Below are 26,943 nucleotides of genomic sequence, written 5' to 3'. Positions count from 1 at the left end.
GCTATGGGCCCATACGATCAACTCAGCAGTAGTTTTTTCTGTCGTTTCATCAGGGTGTGTGCGAGGTTTTGCGACTGGTGGATCTCAGCACCTGTCCATCTTACCACAAGTGGATCTCAAAACAACTGTGTTTCCCCAAACGCAAGCTACAAATGATGGAGAAGCGCCGCATAGCAGCTGGTATGTTACGACTTTGCCTTTTTACGCACATGTGATTCACCAGGACTTCTCAGTTGCCAGGATGGCACCTGGTCTCAGCACATGGTCTTGCAGGTACACAAAGCTACTGCCTTGCTCAAGCTAAATGGGTCCAGGTCTGGTCAGCTGTTAGATTGGAGACCATCTGAGAACCACATATACCATATTTTTCACTCTATAGGACGCACCCGACCATAGGACGCACCAGGTTTTAGAGGGGGAGAACAAGAAAAAAATTATCTCTCCCTCTCTGCGCAGTGCCCCTTCAGCGGAGGGAAAGCTGTGTAGTGCCTTTCCAGCGAAGCAAAGCCAGGAGAGCAAGAGGGATTGATGTGCACCGATCTCTCTTGCTCTCCAGGCTTCAGCAAAAGCAACACGAAGCCTCCAGAGCGCAGCGAGAGTGCTCCCACTGCGCTTCGGAGGCTTCGAGTTGCTGTCGCTGAAGCCATGGAGCCTGCATTTGCACCATAAGACGCACACACATTTCCCCTAAATTTTTGCAGGGGGAAAAGGGCGTCTTATAGAGCGAAAAATACGGTACACATTGCCATGAGTTCCATGATGGAAAAATGTAAATGTGAGAAATAATGCAAAAAACCCCACATAAAATAGTATTAATCTTGCTTCCCAGAGATGGTTGTTATGCTGGTCTCAGCGAAAGAAATTTCTAACATACACAGCGCTATTCTCAAAAAAGTGGTGCTAGAACTTGTCAGTTTGCATTTCTTAGTGCAGAAAGTATTGATCTGATGTGCAGAGATCTTTCTTATTCTAATGAGTCCCAGAGGGTTCTGGAAGCTTCTCTGTGTGAAAGAAGCAAGCAGAAAGTTCATGGTGTTTGGGTTATTCCTTCAGAGAAGCTGAGTACAGCTGGCTTCAACTGGTTCTGTTATCTCTTCTGCCAAGGTCATGCTGACTATAATATTAAGTCCAGAAGGAGCCTGGGTTTCACTTTCACTTTCTATCTCTCTTCCTTCTGGTGTGTTTTGTACAGTGGTACCTCAGGTTAAGTATTTAATTCATTCCGGAAGTCCGTTCTTAACCTGAAACTGTTCTTAACCTGAAGCACCACTTTAGCTAATGGGGCCTCTTGCTGCTGCTGCACCGCCGGAGCACGATTTCTGTTCTCATCCTGAAGCAAAGTTCTTAACCTGAGGTACTATTTCGGGGTTAGCGGAGTCTGTAACCTGAAGCATATGTAACCTGAAGCGTATGTAACCCGAGGTACCACTGTACATAGAATGCTTAGTGAAATATACTCGGAGTCGAGAGTGGATTTCATGCTCTTTATTCAGCTCATAGTGGTGAGGAGGAATGAATGTTCCCCCAGAATGTCTGCTTTATATACATTATTTACACAATGGGCCCCACATGATTGGCTAATTCCGGGATTCACCTGTAGGCCAATCAGGTTGCGGATTCACTTCCACCTGGAGCTGGATTGGGTGGATCCTGTGGACCAATCAGGCTGCTGCATTCTGAATCCTATTGTTCTAGGACCAATCAGACTGCTGCATTTTGGATCCTATTCAACTCATTACATAACAGGGAATCCTGCAACGTGTTTAAGTTTTTACTCTGCTAACTATATGCTGGAATCTGTATCAATATTGAGTAGGATTTAAACTCACCTTGAACACCTTCCTCATTCTCCTAGAAGGGCAATAGTGCCCACCTGGGAGGGGGCAGAAATGAGTTCCAGCGAATTCTGGCTTGAAAAAGCCCTTATACATACACCAAATCGTGGGGATTTTTTATATGCAGAAGCAGAATCAACTCACCAATTTTGAATAACTCCAGCTTGTTTTAATATTTATTTCTTATACAGTGGTACCTCAGGTTACATACACTTCAGGTTACATATGCTTCAGGTTACAGACTCCGCTAACCCAGAAATAGTGCTTCAGGTTAAGAACTTTGCTTCAGGATAAGAACAGAAATCAGGCTCCGGCGGCGCGGCAGCAGCAGGAGGCCCCATTAGCTAAAATGGTGCTTCAGGTTAAGAACAGTTTCAGGTTAAGAACGGACTTCCGGAATGAATTAAGTACTTAACCTGAGGTACCACTGCTTTCTTCCATTATGGACCTTCAACAGTTTTTAAACCCACACTCCAAAGTTACATTGATTCCAGTTTAACTATCACAATGGCCTCAAAGACTCCAGAAAATTACTATTTGATGAGGGCCCTGGGAGAGTGTTCTCACCGGACACCCCCAAATCAAGCAAAACGCCACAAGCAAGAGTTGCTTTCACATTCGGAGACCTCTCTGTTTGCCTTGGCCAATGTTCTAGGTCTCCTTTTGCTGATCTTGGCAGGAAGGCTGTTCCAGGAAAGCTTGGAACCCAAGCAGTATAGGATGTGCCAAAACTCTCTTTTCCCACGAAACGGTGCTCTATGAAGAATAAACATAAAAAGGAATAAAAATAGCAAAACAAAGAATCGCTGTAGCTGGAAGCTCTCCTAAATCAAGCAGAAAAGAAAAAAAACAACAGGCCGACCTTTGCTCGTGGCTTTTCATAGATCGCAGCAATTGCATGGCTTCTATTTCTATGCCTCTATCCCTGGAGCAGATATAGCAAAAACTGTATGTAGGAAGCAGACTGGGAGGAACACGTCAGTGCTTTTTTCTGGGGGTATGCAGGGGTACGCATACCCCTAAACATTTTGTGAACTGTTGGCCTCATTGAGGGGCTGTGCTGGTCCCGTGGGGTTACCGTGCGGCGTGGTCTGAGTCCAGTCCGAGGTCGAGGGTGTGGAATGGAGGCTGTCCATCAAGGCTGAATCGGGGTCCAAGGCAAGGAGTCGGGTGAGGTCAGGAACTCTGGCAGAAGAGCAGGACAGGGTGCCGACAGGCACAGGTTACCAACAATGTTGCTCCCACAACCTGGGACTGGGCTGGCTGGCTTTTATCTGCCCCGAGGCATAGGGCGGCCCCGGTCCACAGGTGACTTGCCTCTCCTGGCCTGGAGGCGAGCACTCCTCCTGTGGGAACTTAGTTCCCTCCACCTCTCTGCCCTGAGCCTCTGCAGCTCAGGAGAGGCTGGAGGGTTACCGGACCCAGAGACAACCTCACCTTCCCCTGACGGGGCTGAGAGTGGAGCACCTGCAGGCAATGGGTCCTCCATCCCCGCAGGAGCCAGAGCAGACTCAGCTGATGCCTGCACCTGAGGATCCAGCACAAGTGAGGACCCTTCAGGCTCAAGCCCCAGCCCCGGCTCAGCTGGTTCTGGAGGCGGGGAATCCTGTGCAGGCTGGGATTCCTCAGGTTCAGCCTCCAAATCCCAGGCCATCACAGGGGCAGTATTTCAATATGAGTAAGAAAATGAGAGCACCCCTAAATGTTTTTTTTAGGGGGGGGGAAAGCACTGCATGGCGTACATTTAAATCACACTGCTCCCCCCACAAAGATGTTTACCCCTGTAAACTGTAGTTTACCTGCTAACAGAGCTACAATTCCCAGCACCTTCACAATTCCAAGGACGTCATGTGCTGAATATGCAGCACATCATGTGAAGCCCATTCTTTCCCTCAATGAATTCTGGACCATAGACGGTAGTTTATCCCTCACAGAGTTATAGTTCCCAGCATTCCTGAACAAACTACAATACCCAGAATTCTCTGAGGGAAATAACAACAACAACAACAACAATTTATAACAATTTATTATTTATAGCCCACCAATAATTTGTTTTAAGAACATAGTGAGTGTGTACAGTAGTACCTCGGGTTAAGAACTTAATTCGTTCCGGAGGTCCGTACTTAACCTGAAACTGTTCTTAACCTGAAACACCACTTTAGCTAATGGGGCCTCCTGCTGCCGCCGCGCCGCCAGAGCACGATTTCTGTTCTCATTCTGAAGCAAAGTTCTTAACCTGAAGCACTATTTCTGGGTGAGCGGAGTCTGTAACCTGAAGTGGATGTAACCTGAAGTGGATGTAACCTGAGGTACCACTGTACACCATACTCTTCAATATTTCTCTGATGAAAATAGGGATGTCCGATTCTATTATTATTATTATTATTATTATTATTATTATTATTATTATTATTAATTTTATTAAGCACCACTCATCTGACTGGATTGCCCCAGCTGCTCTGGGCAGCTTCCAACATATATAAAAACATGACAAAACATTAAGCATTAAAAAAACTTCTGTATACAGGGTTGCCTTCAGATGTCTTCTAAAGATTGTAAGATAAAGGTCAAGGACCCTTGGACGGTTAAGTCCAGTCAAAGGCAACTATGGGGTTGTGGCGCTCATCTCGCTTTTCAGGCTGATGGAGCCATCGTTTGTCTGCAGACAGTTTTCTGGGTCATGTGGCCAGCAGGACTAAACCGCTTCTGGGACACAGGTGTTCCTTGCTTTTGTGTGTTTTTTTGGGGGGGGGGGACTTTTAACACAACCTTCTTACAAGTTTCAAATTTTACAGAAAAATACCAGAAAAGAAAAAAGCAGAAAGAAAAAAGTCTTACCCTTAACTCATCTACTACAGAAATCTAAACCCCTTGCATAAATTGGCCTTCACACCTTAATGCATTTTTTTTACACATTAAGTTTGAAGTAGCCCTTGTTTAAGTTTTTTTGGCAACGCAAACCTAAAGCATGCATTCTTACAATGTCCATTTGCTTTACAAATGCCTCTGTTACTCTTTCTGTTCTGCGTTGGACCTAACATAAATATTGCCGACGCACAAAGACAATTTAGACTGTAACCCTTACCCTGCTCACCTGGGAAATGAGCACCAAAGAATTCAATACGACTTACTTATAAAAAGGCTTGGTTAGAATTAAAAACCTGATATGCGAAAACAGTGTAAAAATTTTTTTTTAAGTAGGAACTTTCTGATCTGCTCCTATCCTTTAAAACATGCAATTTTGAATTTTCCTTTAATTAAATTAAATTTAGAGGGGGCAATGGCTTTTTTACATAACTAGCTTCAGACGTGCTTTTCTTCTTATGCAGAGATTGCGTGCGTTGACAGATTCAAAAGCACAATGTGGAATTCCTTCAGTGGGGAGAGACTGAAGGACCTCAAAGACTACTATATCAGTCAGCGGAATGAACAGTATGACCAATTCATGAAAGAGGACAGTCTCTTCAACAGGCAGCATAAAAGCATCGTGATAAATGTGGACAAAAGGTGAGAGGCGAGGGGGCTTTCCGGGTTGTTTTCCTAGGGGCAGAGAGTGCAAGGGAAATGGCTGGTTGCGTAGGGTGCAAGTGTCAGGCTGCTGCCGGCGACTGCTGCCCGGTTGCCAGGTGTGGCGTTTGCCTCCTAGGTGGGTCATAAGGAAAGGGTTAAATGAGTGTGAAGTGATTGGCCAGTGAAAACTGATAGGTGGAGTTAGAGTGAGAGTTGGAGTTGTGTGAAAGTCAGCTGAGAGTTGGGAGTTGGAGAAGGAAGAGGGAGGAATAATCTGTGGGTTGGTCGAGTTGTGTGGTGAGAGAGTGAGAGGAACTGTTAGGTGGAGTCAGATAGATAGTTGGGATAATCAGTTTGAAGTTGTTAGGAACGTATAGGTCAGTAAAGAAACGAAGATTAAGAAACTGCCAAGAAAATTAACTGAAACCATAAACTTGTTCATGCCTATAAAATAAACTTGATTATTTGTTCATGTTAACAACTGTCTGGACTCCGTGTGTACCCGAGAGAAATGGGTTGGTGGCAGCGGGAAAGCAATCACAGCGGTGGCACAGGGATCAATAGACCGTCAAACGTCCGGGGACCCTGTGTGATCGCCACACCAGGAACGCACAAAGACAAGGAAATGTTTCTTACCACCCGCTTTTTATTCAGTATTTACAGAGAGAGGCTATAGAACCCAGCCTCTTGGATAATGGCGTTGTCCCGAGTGAATATCCACCCCCGTCTCTCCCACTTCCTCATTCATCACTTCTACGGGTGCTGCTAAGCGCCCTCTGTCTTTGATCTCTTTGCTCTCCTACTTTCAAGGCTTGCCAGATTCTGGGAGATGGAAGGTCTGGAATGCTTTCTCCTCCCCCCCCCCAAATGATATTTATTGCATTTCATACAAAGACATAACTTTAACATAATAAAAAAGAAGAAAATATTAATAAAATATAAAGGAGAAAAAGAAGAATGAAGAAAATAAAATATTACAAACCCACATATACCACCACCACATACATAAATAAAACTTTAATTGGTTAAATTCCAACTTCATAAACCTATTACTTGACTTCCTCTAATCTCTTCCAACTGAACTTCCTTGTAATTGAATGTAGCAGTTTCCAATATCATTATTACATATAACAATATTCCAGTTATAATCAAATTTCCTAACTTTCCTTATCCTACTATTTCTTATTTATTTATTTAATCCTGATTTAATCCTAGGCCTAATTAGTTCTTTCAAGTAATTACAAATCTTTAATATTACAATATTTATTCAAATAACCTTTAAATTTATTCCAGTCTTCTTGATACTCCTCTTCTTTCTGGTCGCGGATTCTCCCAGTGAGATCAGCCAGCTCCATAAAGTCCATCATCTTCATCTGCCATTCTTCTACCATTGGTAATTCTTGTGTTTTCCATTTTTTTGGCTATTAAAATCCGTGCAGCAGTTGTGGCATACAAAAATATTTTTACATCTTTTGGGGGCAATTCAGAACCTATTATTCCAAGGAGAAAGGCCTCTGGTTTCTTCATAAATGTATATTTCACCAATTTTAAAAATTCATTATAAATGGAATGCTTTCTAAAGACACTGTGTCCGTCAGCTGTCACCCCCCCCCCGCTGCTTCCTCTTCCTCCTTCTCCTCCATTATTTCCCAACTTCTCCCCTCATCTGCCTCTGAGCTGTGACCTCCCTCAAACCCCTGTTGTAAATCTGTCACCTTTTCTAATTGCTAAGACTGAAATCCGGCTAATGCGGTTCTGCTGTTTTATGTCAGCTATGCAGGTGAGCTACACAAAATATCTGGAAGCATTTTATCATGGATTAGTTTCTGTTATGTACTGAAGTTCTCACCCTGGGCCAGCAGGGGGATACTGTAGATAGTTTTCACTCAGGTCCACATATGCAAATAAGGGATTGAAAGTGACGTTCAGTGATTGGATAGTTACAGAAAATGGTTACTGTTGCATTCTAGTGGAGCGCTATATAAGAAGGCAGGCTGAACCCTTCAGTTCAGTTCTGTTCTGGCCTGTGAATAAACAAGAGCTGTTTGAAGAATCGCTGTGTTGTCTGATATGTTCACCCACAACTTAACAGTTTCCTTCTGCTAAACTGTCTTCCTCTTCCTCCTCCCTAGAAGGGTCAAGCTGGGGAGGCGGTCTCTCTCATTCCTCGTCTGCCCAGACCCTGACAGCAAGGGGCTAAACCTGTAGTATGGAACCACCAATCCATGGGTCTATTTGGGGCCACCGGGCCTCTGGATTTGGCCTGCGATATTATTTTGGGCAAACCATGTCCACCTGTCCTTCTTTTTTTTAATAATATTTTTATTCATTTTCAAATACAAATTTATATAACCAACATCAGAATTTATCACATAATCTTTTTTTTTTACTTCCCCCAGTTTCTCTGCCAATCTTCCGTTTTGTTTATTTATTCACACATTTTCTAATTTTAATATTGCCTTTGAAATATAACCTCCCCAATCTTCTTCCCTTTTTTACAATATTCCTCATATTTTCACAGAACCTCTTGAAAACCTACAAGCGTTGTCTGTTCATCACATACACTTTTCAGATAATCTGTAAATTTTCCCCAGTCCTCGGTGAACTTCTGGTCTCGCAAATATCGACTCTTCCCCATTAGTTTATCCAATTCTGCAAAGTCCGTCAATTTCAATCTCCATTCTTCAACCGTCGGTAATTCTTCCTGTTTCCATTTTTGGGCCGTGAGTATTCTTGCCGCTGTTACTGCGTATTGGAAAAGTTTACAATCTTTTTTACATATTTAATTTCCTACAATTCCTAAAAGAAAAGCCTCTGGTTTCTTAACAAATGTATATTTCAACATCTTTTTCAGTTCATTATAAATCATTTCCCAGAAGCCTTTCACCTTTTTACATTCCCACCACCATGTCCACCTGTCCTTCACCTGAGATCACATGAATGTCAGGTGGGGAGATCTCTTCACTCTGATCCGTGTGCAAAAATTCGAGATAAGGGTTCTTGTATCTCACAAGGCACAGTGAACCGTCAAAGAGCGGCCTACATTTGACACTTTTACAGGTGCTTCATAATACCTGCGCCGTGTTTGTAATAACCCAATCCTTTACACTTTGGAACTCCTCGCCTGTTGATATCAAGCCAGGCACTTTCACTGTATTCTTTTTGGTGCCTGCTGAACGCATTCATATTTAGATAAACCCACCCAGATGTTTTTTGTCTACGGCCATACTACCCTGAACACGCCCGATCTTGTCTGATCTCGGAAGCTAAGCAGGGTCAGGCCTGGTTAGTACTTGGATGGGAGATTGCCTGGGAATACCTGGTGCCGTAGGCTTTTTTTTTTTTTAGAAACGCGGGTGGCGCTGTGGGTTAAACCACAGAACCTAGGACTTGCCAATCAGAAGGTCGGTGGTTTGAATCCCCGTGACTGGGTTAGCTCCCGTTGCTCGGTCCCTGCTCCTGCCAACCTAGCAGTTCGAAAGCATGTCAAAGTGCAAGTAGATAAATAGGTACCGCTCCAGTGGGAAGGTCAACGGCGTTTCCATGAGCTGCTCTGGTTCGCCAGAAGTGGCTTAGTCATGCTGGCCACATGACCCGGAAGCTGTACGCCAGCTCCCTCGGCCAATAAAGCAAGATGAGCGCTGCAACCCCAGAGTCAGTCACGACTGGACCTAATGGTCAGGGGTCCCTTTACCTTTACTTTACCCAGATGTTTAGAACATTTCGATGAGTTTTAAATTGCCTTAGTCTCTTTTATCCTGGTTTTAACTTTCTGTACATTTTAAATTATGGCTGTAAATTTTTTTAGTGATTATTTTATCATTTTATCGTTTTTTAAACAGCTTTGAGGTGGTGTATATATTTTATCAAACAAATAAAGAAACAAACAAGTGTGCCCCCACTTTTCAATTTCTAGTTCATTCATTCAGAAGCATCATGGGGATGACGATCGGGAGGTTGTTCAAAAGATTATATCGGGAGAGTTCGTAAAGGAACCCACGTACTCTACTTCCTATGGCGAGATGCCAACTTCTGTTGCAGCAGCTGTATACATCAGAATGGATGAATTGCGCAAAGGAGAAATGATAGTAAGTATATTCTAGCCTTATAGAGCCGGACATTTTCATGTTAGGAGCGTCCTACTCTTGTGTAGGACCCTGGCAGAGACACATGCCCGACTGGCATGTTCTCTCCCTCCTGGTCGATCCTTCGGGAGCTTCAAAAGCTTTCTTCTGCCCTAACATCACATCGACTGATGCAAAAAGGCATTAGCACACTTAGGGATCCGCAGAGTCCCTAAGTGAGGAGAACCTGAGCTTACAGGGTTAAACAGCTCAGAGTGTACAAGTTAGGAGGGGGGAGATTCGTCATTTCCGAGAGTCTCCAGCCTTTGTTCTTTCTCTCTACTTTCGCTTTTGAGGAGAGAGGACGTGTTTTCATGATGCTGTTCGCTGTGATAGACAATGGATAGTCTGCTGTAAATAAAACTGCTTTTAGCTGCTAAGATCCTGAGTGGACTTTATTTAAGCACACTGAAGAAAGCATTTGAGCTTGCAGCTTTCTCTTGCCGCTGCTTAATCTCTGCGTTTGCTCAGAGCCTTTGGAATGTGGCCTTTGAAGTCCGGAGGCCTAGCAGAACTGCGCAGCCGAAGCGGGCTGGACGCCAAGGCTTATCTGAGCAATTAACATTCTTCATTCGCAGTTTGCGTAACAGAACCAATAGCACAGCATTTTGGCTAATCTACATTTATTTACATGTAATACACTCGGAGCATTCTGAATTAGCTCCTTCCTCTTTCTCATCAGACAGCAAAGAGAGAAAGAACAAAGGACAATAGTCCCACTTCATGGAACACAGTAATACCAAAACATCCTGTCTCCGTCACTTCCCACACTGTGGAATGAAAACATACACTGTCATGTGATAGACAACAATCCCATGACTGCAGACACAGGGAATGAATCTCCAATGTTTTGTGGCCGTGGTGGGACTATATAGCAGGGGTCATCAACTTTTTTTTTGAACTCGTGGGCGCATTATGAAATTTGAGAGAGTGCTGTGGGCACCAGATACAAAATGGCTGCCATGCAGGGGCAGAGGGGCGGGTTGCCCCCAAATCGGGAGGTCTTGGCGCACGTGTGACATCATATTTGCGCTGTGTGATGTCACACGTGCCTCTCGGTGCTGTGCAGGCTAGTGCAAGCCTTCTGCCTGGGTGTGTGTGACCCCCTGACACCGTGCAGGCCTGGGCAACCTCCTATGACATTGTACCAGGCCCCCTCAACATTGGGGGGGGCAGCAGGCTGGGCCCCCTTCAAACAAAAATTTGGGGGACTGAAGACGCCTCCGCCTCCAAGAGTTGGTGTACCTCATGACTACAGTGGTACCTCGGGTTACAGACGCTTCAGGTTACAGACTCCGCTAACCCAGAAATAGTACCTCGGGTTAAGAACTTTGCTACAGGATGAGAACAGAAATTGTGCAGCGGCAGCGGGAGGCCCCATTATCTAAAGTGGTACCTCAGGTTTAGAACAGTTTCAGGTTAAGAACGGACCTCCAGAACGAATGAAGTTCTTAACCCAAGGTACCACTGTACTGAAAAACTGCATTAAAAGGGAGGAGGAAACAGTAGTTCTTTAGGACTCTGGGGATCCCTATGGGCCGGTGTCTAAACAACTCACTTAAGAATTGCCTTTCCGACTCCACTCATTGGTTTCACTCATTTAGTGATAGGCAGGATCACTCAGGCTGGTTCATATTGCAGAAATTGCTTAGAAGAGTTTCTGCTCTTTCTATATTTATTTAATTTATTCGAGATATTCTGCAATGAGTGTAATTAGAATCGGAAAACGTATAAATTGCAATGATATAAAGGTTAATTTTGAAAGCCATGAGGCGGGAAGGAAGGAAGTCTATAGGTTCTAAGAGCCAAGGCGGTATAGCGGATAAAGATGATGTGAATGTATAATATTAAATGGATATCTATCTATCTACCTATCTATCTATATATAAAATAGAAGAGTTCCTGCTCCTTTCCTCCCCCCTCCCTGTAACTTTCGTTCTAGGAGGACCAGGGACTTAGTAAACAGCCACCTGTGATATTTTATGCATTATGACTTGCAGTTACTTTTACCAATAATAGTTTAGTCATTACTTATTGTAATTGTTAAGAGTGAATTCCTGTTTGTTTATTATTTGCTGACCTTTTGAGAGTTCATTTCGTGGTGTGCTATCATATTCTAACCGATTACTGAATATTACTTTATTGGATAAAAGTCATTCCATTTTAAAGTTATGTTTTATTATGACTTTTTTGTATTGGTCACATTCTTCTATGGTGCATATTGTTGGAGTTTTTTAAAATTAATTTTTATTGATTTTAATATCACCAGTCAACAGTATAACAAAACAGATAACATACATAAAAGAAAACATTTCTATACAAAATAAATTCCTTCCACCTATTAGGGTGTTCTTTGTCGTATATTTTGATGCTGTAAGCCGCCTTGTGTGTAAGATAGAAAGGTGGTCTACAAATTAAAAATGAAATGAAATAGTGGGGGGAACAGCAAAAGCCTGAATAAAAGGAGTTTAAAATAGTTCAATGAATTATTTCGCTTATTATATGATTTTTGATTAAATTGCAATAAATGTCCTAGTGCCTTTCAGATATCCAATGCCTTTGCAATAATTAGCCTGAAGAATACAAGAGGCTGAACTTCTTGAGGAACTGGGACGGATCTTGCCTGTACATTGCCTCTTGCATCCCTGTTTATGTTCATGAAAGAGGCCTTGGGTATTCCTTCACTCCAGCCCCTTGTATCCAGAAAATGTCTTGCATTCAGCTGTTGTTGTTCAGTCGTTTAGTCGTGTCCGACTCTTCATGACCCCCTGGACCAGAGCACACCAGGCACTCCTGTCTTCCACTGCCTCCCGCACTTTGGTCAAACTCATGCTGGTAGCTTCGAGAACATTGTCCAACCATCTTGTCCTCTGCCGTCCCCTTCTCCTTGTGCCCTCCATCTTTCCCAACATCAGGGTCTTTTCCAGGGAGTCTTCTCTTCTCATGAGGTGGCCAAAGTATTGGAGTTTCAGCTTCACGATCTGTCCTTCCAGTGAGCACTCAGGGCTGATTTCCTTCAGAATGGATAGGTTTGATCTTCTTGCAGTCCATGGGACTCTCAAGAGTCTCCTCCAGCACCATAATTCAAAAGCATCAATTATTCAGCAATCAGCCTTCTTTATGGTCCAGCTCTCACTTCCATACATCACTACTGGGAAAACCATAGCTTTGACTATACGGACTATACGGTTTGTCATTGCTTTTCTCCCAAGAAACAGGCGTCTTTTAATTTTGCGGCTGCTGTCACCATCTTCAGTGATCATGGAGCCCAAGAAAGTAAAATCTCTCACTGCCTCCATTTCTTCCCCTTCTATTTGCCAGGAGGTGATGGGACCAGTGGCCATGATCTTCGTTTTTGTGATGTTGAGCTTCAAACCATATTTTGCGCTCTCCTCTTTCACCCTCATTAAAAGGTTCTATAATTCCTCCTCACTTTCTGCCATCAAGGTTGTGTCATTTGCATATCTGAGGTTGTTGATATTTCTTCCGGCAGTCTTAATTCCGGCTAGGGATTCATCCAGCCCAGCCTTTCGCATGATGAATTCTGCATATAAGTTAAATAAGCAGGGAGACAATATACAGCCTTGTCGTACTCCTTGCATTCAGCAGTTCTGTACAGATGGAGTGGCAAGCCTTCGGCAGCCCAAACCGAATTAAATCAGACTCTGCAAATACGGTACTTTTAAAGGTGGTCTGTTCAAAAGTTGTACAAAGATTGGTGGAAGGATCTCCTCACGGTTTGCATTTCTTCTCAGGCAAATCTGCAAGATAGTCGTGTCATAGTTTTGGTCAGTCAGGGGGCAGAGATAATCCGTCTGAAAAAAGAGAAGGTTGAGGAATGGGCAGATGCTGCCACCATGATAAAATTTGGCAAAATAAAGATGAAATATCCCAGGTAAGCCCGACTGAAGCATTGGGGTGGGCTGGCGCGAGATAGATATTAGGGGGTTGTGATTCATGGGGTCAAGCCCATTATATAATGAGGGAAACACAGGTGCTATGTTGTAGACTAAGTTTGAGGCCCCTTTGACAAATCTATTTCCCTGTATCTGTACGGAGTGTTCAGATATTATGTGGTTTGCTGGAGCCAATGAGAAGCAGGTTTAGAACAGAACAGAACCTAAACAGTACAGTCATACCTCGGGTTACAGACGCTTCAGGTTGCGTGTTTTTGGGTTGTGCACTGCACCGAACCCGGAAGTACTGGAACGGGTTACTTCTGGGTTTTGGCGCATGCGCAGAAGCGCTAAGTTGCACTTTGCGCATGTGCAGAAGTGCCAAATCGCAACCCGCGCATGCACAGATGCAGTGCTGCGGGTTGTGAACACGCCTCCCGCACGGATCACGTTCGCAACCCGAGCGTCCACTGTATAGAAATTTATTCATGTGTGCGACTACAGCAGCAAGAATGTTATTTGCACAAAGATGGAAAGAATAAGAAGTCCCGATGAAAGAAGAATGGATACAAAAACTTGTGGACTATGCAGAATTGGCAAAACTGGAAAAAAAAGAAATCAAGATAACAAATTAAAAGAAGCTAAATGACACCATTCAGTTTTCAAAACGGACCAATGGGGTTGTATTCAATTAAGTTTTACTCTGAGCAGGCCCACTAAAATTAATGAACATGACTAAGTTAGGTCCATTAATTTCAGTAGATCTACTCTGAGTAAGACTTACTTGAATACCACCCCATGGCTTTGAGGTGGGCTAGCATATCCCAAGAGATGCAGTGATGGCCACCAACTTGGATGGCTTTAAAAAGGGATTAGACCAATTCATGGAGGAAAAGGTTATCAATGGATACTCAATATGTCAGCTATGTCCTGTTGTGCTCAGTTTCTCCTTGTGGGCTTTTCCAGAAAAATCTGGTTGGCTGCTGTGAGAACAGAGTGCTGGACTAGATGGGTCTTTTTCCCCAGGAGAAAATGAGAACTGATGCTCTGGCATTTGCCCCAGAGAAGCAGTGCTGGATTCACGTATAAGCTCAATAAGCTATAGCTTAGGGCCGCACTCTCTTGGGGGCCCCAAAAAAATTTAAAGGGGAAAAAATGGATGTACATTTCCAAAATATAAGATAAAAAACAAATAAAACCTACATACAGCAACAGTGTTTTGTGTTGTGTAGGCTTGTATGATGTAAGTACAGTGGTACCTCTGGATACGAACGGGACCCATTCTGGATCCCTGTTCGCATCCTGAAGTGAACGTAACCCGCGCCTGCGGGTCGTGATTTGCCGCTTCTGCGCATGCGCGTGATGTAATTTTGACAGTCTGCGCAAGTGGCGAAACCCGGAAGTAACGCGTTCCGTTACTTCCGGGTCGCCGCAGAGCGCAACCTGAAAGCTCTCAACCTGAAGCATATTTAACCCGAGGTATGACCATACATGGGACGCGGATGGCGCTGTGGGTTAAACCACAGAGCCTAGGACTTGCTGATCTAGAGGTTGGCGGTTCGAATCCCCGCGACGGAGTGAGCTCCCATTGCTCGGTCCCTGCTCCTGCCAACCTAGCAGTTCGAAAGCACCTCAAAGTGCAAGTAGATAAATAGGTACCGCTCCGGCGGGAAGGTAAACGGCGTTTCCGTGCGCTGCTCTGGTTCACCAGAAGCAGCTTAGTCATGCTGGCCACATGACCCGGAAACTGTACGCCAGGTCCCTCGGCCAATAAAGCGAGATGAGTGCCGCAACCCCAGAGTCGGCCACGACTGGACCTAATGGTCAGGGGTCCCTTTACCTTTACCTATGACTGTACAGTGGACCCTCCAGATACAAATTAAATTAGTTCCACATCCTGAAAAGTCTGTTGGCAGAGGTGCCGCTTCTGCGCACGCATGCAGGGCGATTGAGCGCTTCTGCGCATGCGCGTGGCACACAGAACACTTCTGTGCATGTGCTAAACCCTGAAGTATAACTTCCGGGTTTGCCGCATTTTTAACCCGAAAGTTAAGTATCCAGAGCGGTACATAACTAAAGGGTCCACTGTAATGGGCCCTGCCTGCTAGCCTGCTCCCTAAAATATCACTGGTTTGCTCATTTCTATATACAGGGTGCCTACATTCTGCACGGACTGGTTGTAACAATTACTTTGATAAAATACATATTTTGTTATGTGCAAATGGCTTTAGATACCTATTAGGTCCAGAAATTACCATGTAGCATATATTCAACACAAAAAACAGTGAAAATTTGTTGTTGACAAAGGACAGCTGGACATATAAAGGGCCCCATTACCTTCAGTAGCTGAGGGCCTCATCAAACCTAAATCCGGCCCTGCAGAGAATAACGGTTTGGCCTAACCGGAAGAATATGAAACCTGCGGGACCAGAGATTCACAGAAGACTGGTGTAAATTTACGGACTATTTGGAAAGTAATTGTGATGACCAGTTTACGTTTGTAGGTTTACAAGAAGTTTTGTGAGGTAAATTATTTGAATTATTGCAAAAATGGTTAAAGAGGTGGATTGTGAGTTAAGATAATTAAAGGCAATAGGAATTTAAGAAATGCAGGAGAAATGATAAAAATGGTGGATCATCAGAGGTGCTGATGGAAGTCCAAAAAGATTGTGTAAGATGTGAAGTTCTGTGGAATGTATAATAATTGGTATGTTGAAATTAATCACTTAATAACTGTTTGGCTGCAGGGGGATGCCACCCTATTCTCAATTTTGAATTCCCTTTTCAGTGATGACGAGCTGTGTCAAGTCTTCCTCAGACAGAACTCCTGGGAATCGTTTAAGAAAGATCTGCTGGGCGTTGTCATGCGTCCCAAACTCATGAAGATGGTGCACCCTCCTCATCCGTGCCCGACGGAAGAAATCTACGACCCTTGGTGCGTGAACCAAGCGGGCGTCTTGGACCTAAGCAAGATGCGCCACCAAAAAGAACTTACCTCGCAGAAGTATAAGTTCGTTCCCGTTGGGCCGGAACACGGAAAACAGAGTTTGCCAACTATTCAGCCAAGACTGATCCATAGCATCACAGTCCTCCGTTCTCCTTTGGATGGAGCATTTTAGTGAGCTGTTTCAAGGTTTTTTTATTTACCGGTCAGCGGCATGGTGGGGGGCAAGTCTAAAAAGATCAAGGAGCAATTCTGGCAGTGTGTGTGTGTGTGTGTGTTTGTGTGTTCATACATAAATATGCATATACAGCTTTGCTTTATGTAAGTTTTCTTCTCTGTTAGAAAGCACATTATTTTTTTTTACAGTAGATCTGTGGTGTGAATACTGAATCAGCAGTTAATTTCATTTTCTTCCAGTATTGCCATACAGAGAATATTTTTTTCCCCTTCAAGATTCTGTGTTTGTGTATCCCCATATATACATATATATATCAATAAATTATATTTAATGTTTAATACTGAAACACTTCAGCATTTTAAGTGTGTTTAATGGAACACTGGGAGTAACTCCCATTGAATTCATTTGGATTTATTTCTGAATAGGCATACATAGGGTTCTTCCTCGTTCCCATGAGCAGGATGTTATTCAGTAGTGGTCTGGAGCATTTTCCTATTTGCTCTAAGGAGACTTGCAGGCTGTTGCTGTCATGTGGGTGGGGGCCAGTGGCATGGCAGCAAATCCAGATTGTGTCATTAAGTGGGTTTTGAGCTCCTTAAGAACCTTGCTTCAACACACTCCCCTGCAAATATATATAAGTACTACTGTAGATAGTACAGTGGTACCTCAGGTTACATACTGTCAGAGCTACCCTAGGTCCCAGCTCACAAAGGACCAACGCTGCTTCGTTGTTAAGTATAAAAGTCTTTATTGAAGTTCAGTTTCACTTCCAGAACCGCAGCGCGCAGCCCCACGTCTAAAGTGTCAGACCACTGATGCTCCGTCTGAGTCTCCTCCCTCTTGACACCAATTTAAGATTCTAGCCTTGCTCCACCTTCTCCGCTGCTCCTTCCTCCTCTGGGTCCGCCTGCCCGCCGGGGTTCCGCCCTTTCTAGCCTCTTCTCCCGCTGATTCCCCTGAGCCTTCTCCCTCCCTCCGGCGGGCTTTAGGAGCTGGTTCCCCATCCGGGTCTCCTGCTGTTCCGCGCGCCTGCACATTTGAACTTGGCGCGCGCGCCCAGCCAGCAGCTTTCCTCCTGACCGTTCCACTGCTGCTGTCACTGCTTCCCCCTTCGGGGGGGCTAGCTGCAACTGACCTCCCCTCCGTTGGAGGCGTGGTCAGCCCTGACTCCCTCTCTGGAGGAGACACTGCCCCTGACACATGTGACTCTTCCCCCCCACTACGCTCTGGTGGGGAAACTGGTCCCGATCCTCCACTGCTGCTTTGGGGTTCCCCTCTGGCTCCTTGTTTCTGGTGCGTCCCCCCTGGGACCCCCCTTGCCCTGACCATCGGCGCCCCCTTCTGGGAATCTTCTGATTCGCTGGAGAAGCTCATGGAATCTCTCGGGCCACTGTCATACTCCCCTACGCTGCCCTCGGATTCTTCCCCTTCGCTCTCCCAATCCTCTCTCCCCAGTGCTCCTGCTCCTGATTCCCTGACACATACGCTTCAGGTTACAGACTCCGCTAACCCAGAAATAGTACCTCGGGTTAAGAACCTTGCTTCAGGATGAGAACAGAAATCGTGCTCCGACGGCACAGCGGGAGCGGGAGGCCCCATTAGCTAAAGTGGTGCTTCAGGTTAAGAACAATTTCAGGTTAAGAACAGACCTCCGGAACAAATTAAGTACTTAACCAGAGGTACCACTGTATGTATGTATATATGTATGTGTGTGTGTGTGTATATATATATATATATATATAAACACACACACACACACACACACACACACACACACTGGTACCTCTGGTTGTGAACAGGATCCATTCTGGAGCCCCGTTTGCAACCTGAAAGGAACGCAACCTGGTCTGCGCATGCGTGGGTTGTGATTCACTGCTTCTGCACATGCGCGTTATGTCATTTTGTGCGTCTGCACATGTGCGAGCGGCGAAACCTGGAAGTAACCCTTTCGGTACTTCCAGGTCGCCGTGGGACGCAACCTAAAAAGACGTAACCCGCAGCATTCGCAACCCGAGGTATGACTCTGTGTGTGTGTGAGTGTATACACACACAGTAACGAAAATTGACAGGAAAATGCACTTCTCCCAAACTTTGTACACAAATGAATTGGGATGAATGTTCAGTAAACAGGTCATCTGGAAGCAACCTTAGAAAATCTAGCACTGAACATCTATCTTAAAGGTAGAAGTGCTGTTTGATGTAGTGTTACCCTAATTTCAGTGCAGTGTGTGTGGCAAAAATTAACATCACCCTTTCACCTTTTCTAGTTGCTAAGATTGAAATCTGGCTAATGTGGTTCTGCTGTGTCAGCTATGCAGGTGAGCTACACAAAATATCTGGAACCATTTCATTTTGGATTAGTTTCCTTCTGCTATCCCAGGGGTCAGCAAACGTTTTCAGCCATGGGCCGGTCCAGAGTCCCTCAGACCATGTGGTGGGCTGGACTATATTTTGAAAAAAAATATGAACGTATTCCTATGCCCCACAAATAACCCAGAGATGCATTTTAAATAAAAGCACACATTCTACTCATGTAAAAACAAGCTGGCTCCCGGCCCTTCCGTGGGCTGGGTTTAGAAGGCGACTGGGCCGGATCCGGCCCCTGGGCCTTAGTTTGCTATACTATATGCCCTCTCGGTTAGGCTATCATTTGGAAAAAAAGGAAAGTCCACAGATTTTTGTTGTTTCTCTGGGAACCTTTTGCATTGCCCATTTACCAGCTGGAAACAACAGTCCTTTGTGTTTGTGACATTTTAATTGCTTACACGGCCACCTTTCCAAGTCAAAAGATTGTGAAGGCAAATGGCATGTGGGACAACGGCAAGCCTTACTGTGTCAATGAAACCATTTCTTGGTACGAGAGACAAGGCAGCCAAATAATGAGTCTTAAAAGTAAATGTACAGTTTTGAAGCAACAGTTCTTTAAGCTCTTAAGGGATCCACAGCGTGTGGCTTACTCAGCATAATATTCATTGGTCCATCTTACAGATTGGAAGACCGGAAGCAAAGAGCAACAGACATACCCGTCTTTTTCGCTCTATAAGACGCACCAGACCACAAGATGCACCTAGTTTTTGGAGGAGGAAAACAAGAAAAAAAATATTCTGAATCTCAGAAGCCAGAACAGCAAGAGGGATCGCTGCGCAGTGAAAGCAGCAGTCGCTCTGGCTGTTCTGGCTTATGGGATAGCTGCGCAGCCTGCATTCGCTCCATAAGACGCACACACATTTCCCCTTACTTTTTAGGAGGGAAAAAGTGAGTCTTATAGAGCAAAAAATACGGTACTTTGTATAGTCCTGGGTCAAATCTATACAATACATTTCAAGCTCTCTTATACCACATTCACACTCGTGGCTCCTCCCTCAAGAATTCTGGGAACTGTGATTTGTTAAGGGTGCTGAGAGTTTTTAGAAGGCTCCTTGCAGAGCTAGAATTCCCAGCATCAATAACAATAACAATAATAATACTACAGTGGTACCTTGGGTTACAGACACTTCAGTTACAGACTCCGCTAACCCAGAAACAGAACCTCGGGTTAGGAACTTTGATTCACGATGAGAACAGAAATCGTGCGGCGGCAGCGGGAGGCCCCATTAGCTAAAGTGGTACCTCAAGTTAAGAACAGTTTCAGGTTAAGTCCTGTTTCCATGCGCAATGTTCCCTTCTCACATCCCTCTCTTGCCTCTCTTGCTTGACCAGATAGAAGTGTCAACTGAAATCCCAGGGAGTCCCCTTTGGTCCAGGGGGTCTCTGGTTGCCTGCCACAGCTGTACAACCGTGAGTCAAATGAAATGTCTGTCCCTCTACCAATATTGGTTAGAGCATAGTGGTGACAATGCCAAGGTCGCATATTCCTGCATTGCACATGATCCTCAGATTTCCTTCCAACTCAGCGATTCTATGGGATTTCTATGAGATTTGCAGTATGATAATCTTGGCAACTGGGGACACGGGTGGCGCTGTGGGTTAAACCACAGAGCCTAGGACTTGTTGATCAGAAGGTCGGCGGTTCGAATCCCCGCGACAGGGTGAGCTCCCGTTGCTCAGTCCCAGCTCCTGCCCACCTAGCAGTTCGAAAGCATGTCAAAGTGCAAGTAGATAAATAGGTACCACTCTGGTGGGAAGGTAAGCGGCGTTTCCGTGCGCTGCTCTGGTTCGCCAGAAGCGGCTTAGTCATGCTGGCCACATGACCCGGAAGCTGTACACCGGCTCCATTGGCCAGTAAAGCGAGATGAATGCCGCAACCCCAGAGTCGGTCCCTTTACCTTAACTTTACTAATCTTGGCAACTGGAAGGGGAGAGGCAGGAAGTGGTGTCCAGCTGATCTTATCTTCCCTCCTTCCACAAAAGGCACTGCAATCTATCATCAGGGGTCAGCAAACCTTTTCAGCAGGGGGCCGGTCCACTGTCGCTCAGACCTTGTGGAGGGCCAGACTATATTTTGGAAAAAAATATGAACAAATTCCTATGCCCCACATATTATTATTATCCAGAGATGCATTTTAAATAAAAGCAAACATTCTGTTCATGTTAAAACACCAGGCAAGCCCCACAAATAACCCAGAGATGCATTTTAAATAAAAGGGCACATTCTACTCATGTAAAAACATGCTGATTCCTGGACCATCCTCGGGCCGGATTTAGAAGGCGATTGGGCCGGATCCAGCCTCCAGGCCTTAGTTTGCCTACCCATGGTTTGTAGAAAGACCTTGTACCACCGGCTGTTTTTCAATACAGTGCTTGGTTGCTCTGTTTGAGTTTGCATTGTTAACTGGAATCGGGTAACCGCTGATGTGTTTTGCAAATGAGTAATCCACAGCAGACTCATCAGTATCCCTGACTTGTTTACTCCAAGGTATAAACGGAGGATAAAAATTATATCAGCTCTGCTTACCTTGGGATCTTGATTAAAGGTTTTAAACAGACTGTGGATCCGTTTCAAGGTAATAAAAACTGCAGTTGGCTGTAACGTAACTCCACTTCGATCCTGAAACAAAGAATGACTTTGTGCTGCTCCCCTTATCTCCAGTTAGCAAAAGGGCAACCGACAACAACTGGAAAAAGAGTAACTCCTTCTTCCTTAGTAGTAAATTCTCTTCCCAGGTTAACAATCTTCTGCATGATTTAGAGATTCAAGCAAAAAGACAAATTCTCTCAGAAGCAAAAAGGTTAGAAATGTGGGATTTACCACAATTCTGTCTCCTCAGGGTTTGAAGTAATACTGTCTGGTATATGTGCTGAGAGGTTAAGTGTCAACATAATCCCTGTGCTATTAGGATGCCATCAGCACAAAGGGAAAGAAGCAGGCATAGGCAAACTCAGCCATCCAGATGTTTTGGGACTACAACTCCCATCATCCCCGACCACTGGTCCTGTTAGCTAGGGATGATGGGAGTTGTAGTCCCAAAACATCTGGAGGGCCGATTTTGCCTATGCCTGGAAGGAGTATGCAGAGTTTAATAGATTTTTAACATGTTAAGTGGCTTTTGAATAAATATAAATTAAATAAAAGAGACTATGGGAAGCTTTTTCATATTATGGAACAGACTACCGAACCTAGGCTGCACCCCTAGAAAGAGATGATTTTGAAAGGGAGCAAAATAGGTCTGCACTGAAAAATAATTACAAAAAATTATAAAAGAAATATACTGAGTGTGAAAGATTTTCAGTTCAAAGGAAGGATTGAAGATGTCCCCCACCAGCAACGTGCAATAGAAATTGGGGAGAGGTAACAGTCAATTTAATAATAAAGTACCAAATAAGGGGGCACTGAGAGAGGTCAAGCAAACACAGAATTCAGAACTACTACAGTCAGATGTATGGTTAAATGTATAGTAGTGCAGGAAGGAACAGCCAATGAAATAATTAATTCCAAAGGGGAAAGCAGTCAAATAAGGAGAATTAACTTGTTGTTGTTGTTTAGTCGTTTAGTCATGTCCGACTCTTCGTGACCCCATGGACCAGAACACGCCAGGCACTCCTGTCTTCCACTGCCTCCCGCAGTTTGGTCAAACTCATGCTGGTAGCTTCGAGAACACTGTCCAACCATCTCGTCCTCATGGTTCAATGTTACTAGTGAGCAAAGTTACTCAGTCAGGATTTGAATCTTGGTCCTAACTTTTGGGGTTAAGTTTCTATTTAAAAGGTAAAGGGACCTCTGACCATTAGGTCCAGTCGTGACCGACTCTGGGGTTGTGGCACTCATCTTGCTTTATTGGCAGAAGGAGCCGGTGTACAGCTTCCGGGTCATGTGGCCAGCATGACTAAGCCACTTCTGGCGAACCAGAACACCGCACAGAAACGCCGTTTACCTTCCCGCTGGAGCGGTATCTATTTATCTACTTGCATTTTGACGTGCTTTCAAACTGCTAGGTTGGCAGGAACAGGGACCGAGCAACGGGAGCTCACCCCGTCGCGGGGATTCGAACCGCTGACCTTCTGATCGGCAAGTCCTAGGCTCTGTGATTTAACCCACAGCGCCACCCGCGTCCCTTCAGTTTCTATTTAGCTGCCCATTAATACTGACAAACCATATCTCTCATTCATCTCTCAGATCCCTTTGTAAATCTAAAGTACTGACCTTGCCACATCCTGCGGTAAAAAAATGCCCCAAGTTTATTACACATTGTGTGAATGTAAGTGTGTGAAGCTACAGCATTCCTACTATCAGCTTAAGTGACACATTCACCCTCTCTCTCTCTCTCTCTCTCTCTCTCTCTCTCACACACACACACACACACACAAACACAGAGTAGAGCCCCTCCGAGCCAAAGGCCCAAAGGCAGAAAGCCCAGCCAGCAGCCAAACGAAGCCTCAAGTGGTGGTTCCCACAGCGCAGCAACCCGGCAAAAGGATACAGCAGCAAGGAAAACCACACCGTCACCTCTCTGCTGGGAAGCGCTGAGCAATGCGGCTGACTTGATTGACACAAGGCATGCAAGCTCCACCCCCCCGTTGTTCTCAGACTCCTTATTGGTGAGCAACGCAGCCGAGCAACGCAGTTGAGGAGCCTCCCTGGCCAGCAGGGAGGGAGAGGAGCTGCTTCCTTTGAAATCCAGGAAATTTACGGGATATCAACAATCCGGGATAGTAGCGGGAAACGGCGCTGGAATAAGGGAGTTTCCCACCAAATAAGGGAAGGTTGACAGCTATGCATAGCTTTCAGCTTTCAGTTTCCATTTGACAGGGAACTTTCTATGCTTACTGGAAGGCACTGACCTTTTTCAGTTCTCATTGAGATGGCATTTTGTTATGTTTTCCACTTTCTGGAGTAAAATGGACAGTCCCGTATTTATAGAAGCCATCCCAGTTTCTGATTCAATCCCAGAATGTCCCACTTTTCCTTAGGATGCCCCTGTCTTCATGGGGGAAATTTGGGAGGGTGTGGTAGGGAATCCCAGTTTTCATTGGAGGAATGTTGGAGGGCCTGAGCCAAGGAGATAAGTACAGTAGTTGTATAACCTTCAGAAGGCACCTGAAAGCAGCTCTGTATAGGGCAGTTTTTAAAATGTTTGATGCTTTATTATCTTTTTATATATGTTGGAAGCTGCCCAGAGCGGCTGGGGGAACCCAGTCTGGTGGGTGGGGTACAAACAGAATAATAATAATAATAATAATAAATTTAATAAATAGAGTTGGGGCGACAGTACAACCCTGTTTAACACCTGATCTCACTGTGAATGGTTCACTTTGAGAGCCATTGTTATCTGCGATTGTTGCTGTCATATTATCATGGAGGAGCCGAAGGACGTTCACAAATTGATCTGGACAGCCAATTTTCAGAAGGACAGTCCACAGGGCATTACAATTCACAGCATCAAAGGCCTTAGTCAAGTCTTTCTTTTTATAATATATTTATTAAGGTTTAGGAATTTATATAAAACAGAAAAAACAGAACAATAAAAAACAAAAACAATAAAAATACATACAATCCAAACAGAACACATACAAAACTAGTATAATTTCCATCCCTTATATTCATAAAACTTACTTTCCCGACCTCCTCGTACCTCCCCTTTCTGTATTCCATTCTCTAATTAAGTCAATTCAGCAAATCCTTCCCCTAATTTCTATATAATTTTTATCCTTTCTTTTCTTAATCACATAATCATTACAGCTTTTAACCCCTTAATTTCTGAATCAACATCGTTCTAGCCTTCAATAATTTTACAATGTTTCTTAAGATAGTCCTTAAATTTCTTCCAATCTTCTTCCGCCGTCTCTTTTCCCTGGTCTCGAATTCTGCCGGTCATTTCTGCCAGTCCCATATAGTCTATCACTTTCATCTGCCATTCTTCCACGGTGGGTAGATCTTGTGTCTTCCAATACTTTGCGATGAGTATTCTTGCTGCTGTTGTAGCATACATAAAAAATGCTCTGTCCTTCTTTGGCACCAATTGGCCGACCATACCCAGGAGAAAGGCCTCTGGTTTCTTCAGGAAGGTATATTTAAATACCTTTTTCATTTCATTATAAATCATTTCCCAGAAAGCCTTAATCCTTGGGCATGTCCACCAAAGGTGAAAGAATGTACCTTCGGTCTCTTTACATTTCCAACACTTATTATCAGGCAAGTGGTAAATTTTTGCGAGCTTGACTCTCCCAGATTTTTTCGCCAAAGAAGAAAGAATACTAATTATGATAATAGAATCATCATCATAATAATAACAAATAGAATAATAGAAATACAGAGTACTACTACTAATTATAATAAATAAATAATAAATAGAATAGAAATGATAATAATATTATAATAATATAATAACAAATAATAACAATAAATAATGAATGAATGAATAAATAAATAAATAAATAATAAAGTGAATAATGAATAAAATAAATAGAATAATAGGAATAATAGAAAAATACAATAATAATAATAATAATAATAATAATAATAATAATAATAATAAACAACTATTATTATTGAATATGACAGAGTACTACTAAATATAATAAATAAATAATAAACAGAATAGAAATGATAATATTATATTATAATAATATTATAATAATGAATAAATAAATACATAAATAATAAAGTGAATAATGAATAAAATAAGTAGAAGAATAGGAACAATAGAAAAATACAATAATAATAATAAAACAACTATTATTATCGAATATGACAGAGTACTACTACTACTACTAAATATAATAAATAAATAATAAATGGAATAGAAATGATAATAAGATTATAATATAATCTTATTATTATAATATAATAATATAATAAAAAACAATAACAATAAAGAATAAATAAATAAATAAATAAAAAGTGAATAATGAATAAAATAAATAGAATAATAGGAATAATAAAAAATACAACAACAACAATAATAATAAACTATTATTATTGAATATGACGTCCCTCTTTTCAGCAATGTTGGAAAGTACGCTCCCATTCTATAACGGAGAGCAAGAAGCGGGCGGGGGGGGTGTTTGAGGGCAATGGCAAAGACTCTGCCAGGAGCCAAGATGGCCGTCGAGCCTTCCTTTTCCCTCCCCTCCGCCCCAATGTCATCTCCGTGCGCCTTCGCCAGAAGGGCGGACGTGGTTGCGTCGCGGGGCGGGGCGGAAGGAGGCAGCGCTGGAATGTGGGCGGGGCGTCGGGGCGGCCGATGTGGCTTCCCATTTGCCAGCAGCGGCAGGAGCAGCAGCAGCAGCAGCAGCAGCAGCGAACGCCGCCGCCTCCTCCTCCTCCTGCTGAGCCGCCTCAGCTTCTTCCCCCGGGAGCTGGGCTGAGTCCGCGGCCAGCGAAGGCGCCTCTTCTCCGGGGTCCGAGGAGCCTCCCGCGTCCCCGGTGAGCGAGGAGCCCCTGGCCGGCTGTGGGGCGGCGGGGAGGGGAGAGCCGCCTGGCTGTGGGGCTGGAGGAGGGCGAGGTATGGGGGGGGAAGGAAACAGGGAAGTGGGGAGGGCAAATGCAATGAGAATAAGGATAATTTATCTCTCATGAAACTATAATTTATTTCTCCTGAAACTACAGCATGGGGATTAGGGGTGGTGTGTCCTGGAAGAAGGGTGGGGTTGGGGGGGGGCGAAGATATGGGTGAGAAATTATTATCATTATTATCATCATCATTAAATTATTCATTATTATTATTATTTATTTATAAATTAAAAAAATTATTGGTGCTTTTCAGGTTTATGCATTTCACTAGTTTGACAATCCTTTTAACATTTCGATAACTCGACCTCCATCCCCCTCTTTCTGCGGTTCCTTCAATTGATTTGTAATATCTCCTGCATATTCCAAATTAACTTAAGTTGCTCACTTGTTAATCTACTTTAACTCGACCTCCATCCCCCTCTTTCTGCGGTTCCTTCAATTGATTTGTAATATCTTCTGCATATTCCAAGTTAACTTAAGTTGCTCGCTTGTTAATCTACTTTAAATATACACTCTTGTCAAACTGCAGGTTATTACAACAATCCTGCCAATGTTTTTATCTGTTTA

At 43.9% G+C, this 26,943-nt stretch overlaps 3 protein-coding genes across 8 annotated transcripts in view; all 3 read left to right on the top strand.

Moving 5' to 3' along the window:
- Positions 1 to 16,833, top strand: part of CNBD2 (cyclic nucleotide binding domain containing 2) — a 38,531-nt gene extending 21,698 nt beyond the window's left edge. For all 3 annotated transcript variants that reach the window (XM_083629484.1, XM_083629485.1, XM_083629483.1), the window contains 5 exons: positions 54 to 180; positions 5,165 to 5,342; positions 9,262 to 9,433; positions 13,225 to 13,364; positions 16,154 to 16,833. In XM_083629484.1, the coding sequence (XP_083485610.1) occupies positions 54 to 180; positions 5,165 to 5,342; positions 9,262 to 9,433; positions 13,225 to 13,364; positions 16,154 to 16,484 (948 nt within the window). In that variant the 3' untranslated portion in view covers positions 16,485 to 16,833. The remainder of the gene's footprint in view (positions 1 to 53; positions 181 to 5,164; positions 5,343 to 9,261; positions 9,434 to 13,224; positions 13,365 to 16,153) is intronic.
- CARF (calcium responsive transcription factor) overlaps positions 1 to 26,943 on the top strand; it is a 114,258-nt gene that overhangs the window by 63,099 nt on the left and 24,216 nt on the right. The window lies entirely within an intron of this gene.
- NBEAL1 (neurobeachin like 1) overlaps positions 26,073 to 26,943 on the top strand; it is a 147,214-nt gene continuing 146,343 nt past the window's right edge. For 3 of the 4 annotated variants that reach the window (XR_014551175.1, XM_083625751.1, XM_083625749.1), the window contains exon 1: positions 26,073 to 26,289. The gene's annotated coding sequence lies outside the window, so the exon portion shown is untranslated. The remainder of the gene's footprint in view (positions 26,290 to 26,943) is intronic. The other variant, XM_083625750.1, reaches the window with a different exon arrangement.

The sequence above is a fragment of the Podarcis filfolensis genome, assembly GCF_964270895.1.
Source record: "Podarcis filfolensis genome assembly, chromosome: 1".
Classification (NCBI taxonomy): Eukaryota; Metazoa; Chordata; class Lepidosauria; order Squamata; family Lacertidae; genus Podarcis; species Podarcis filfolensis.
Note: the sequence above shows the minus strand (reverse complement) of the source record. Positions and strands in the feature narration are given on the sequence as shown.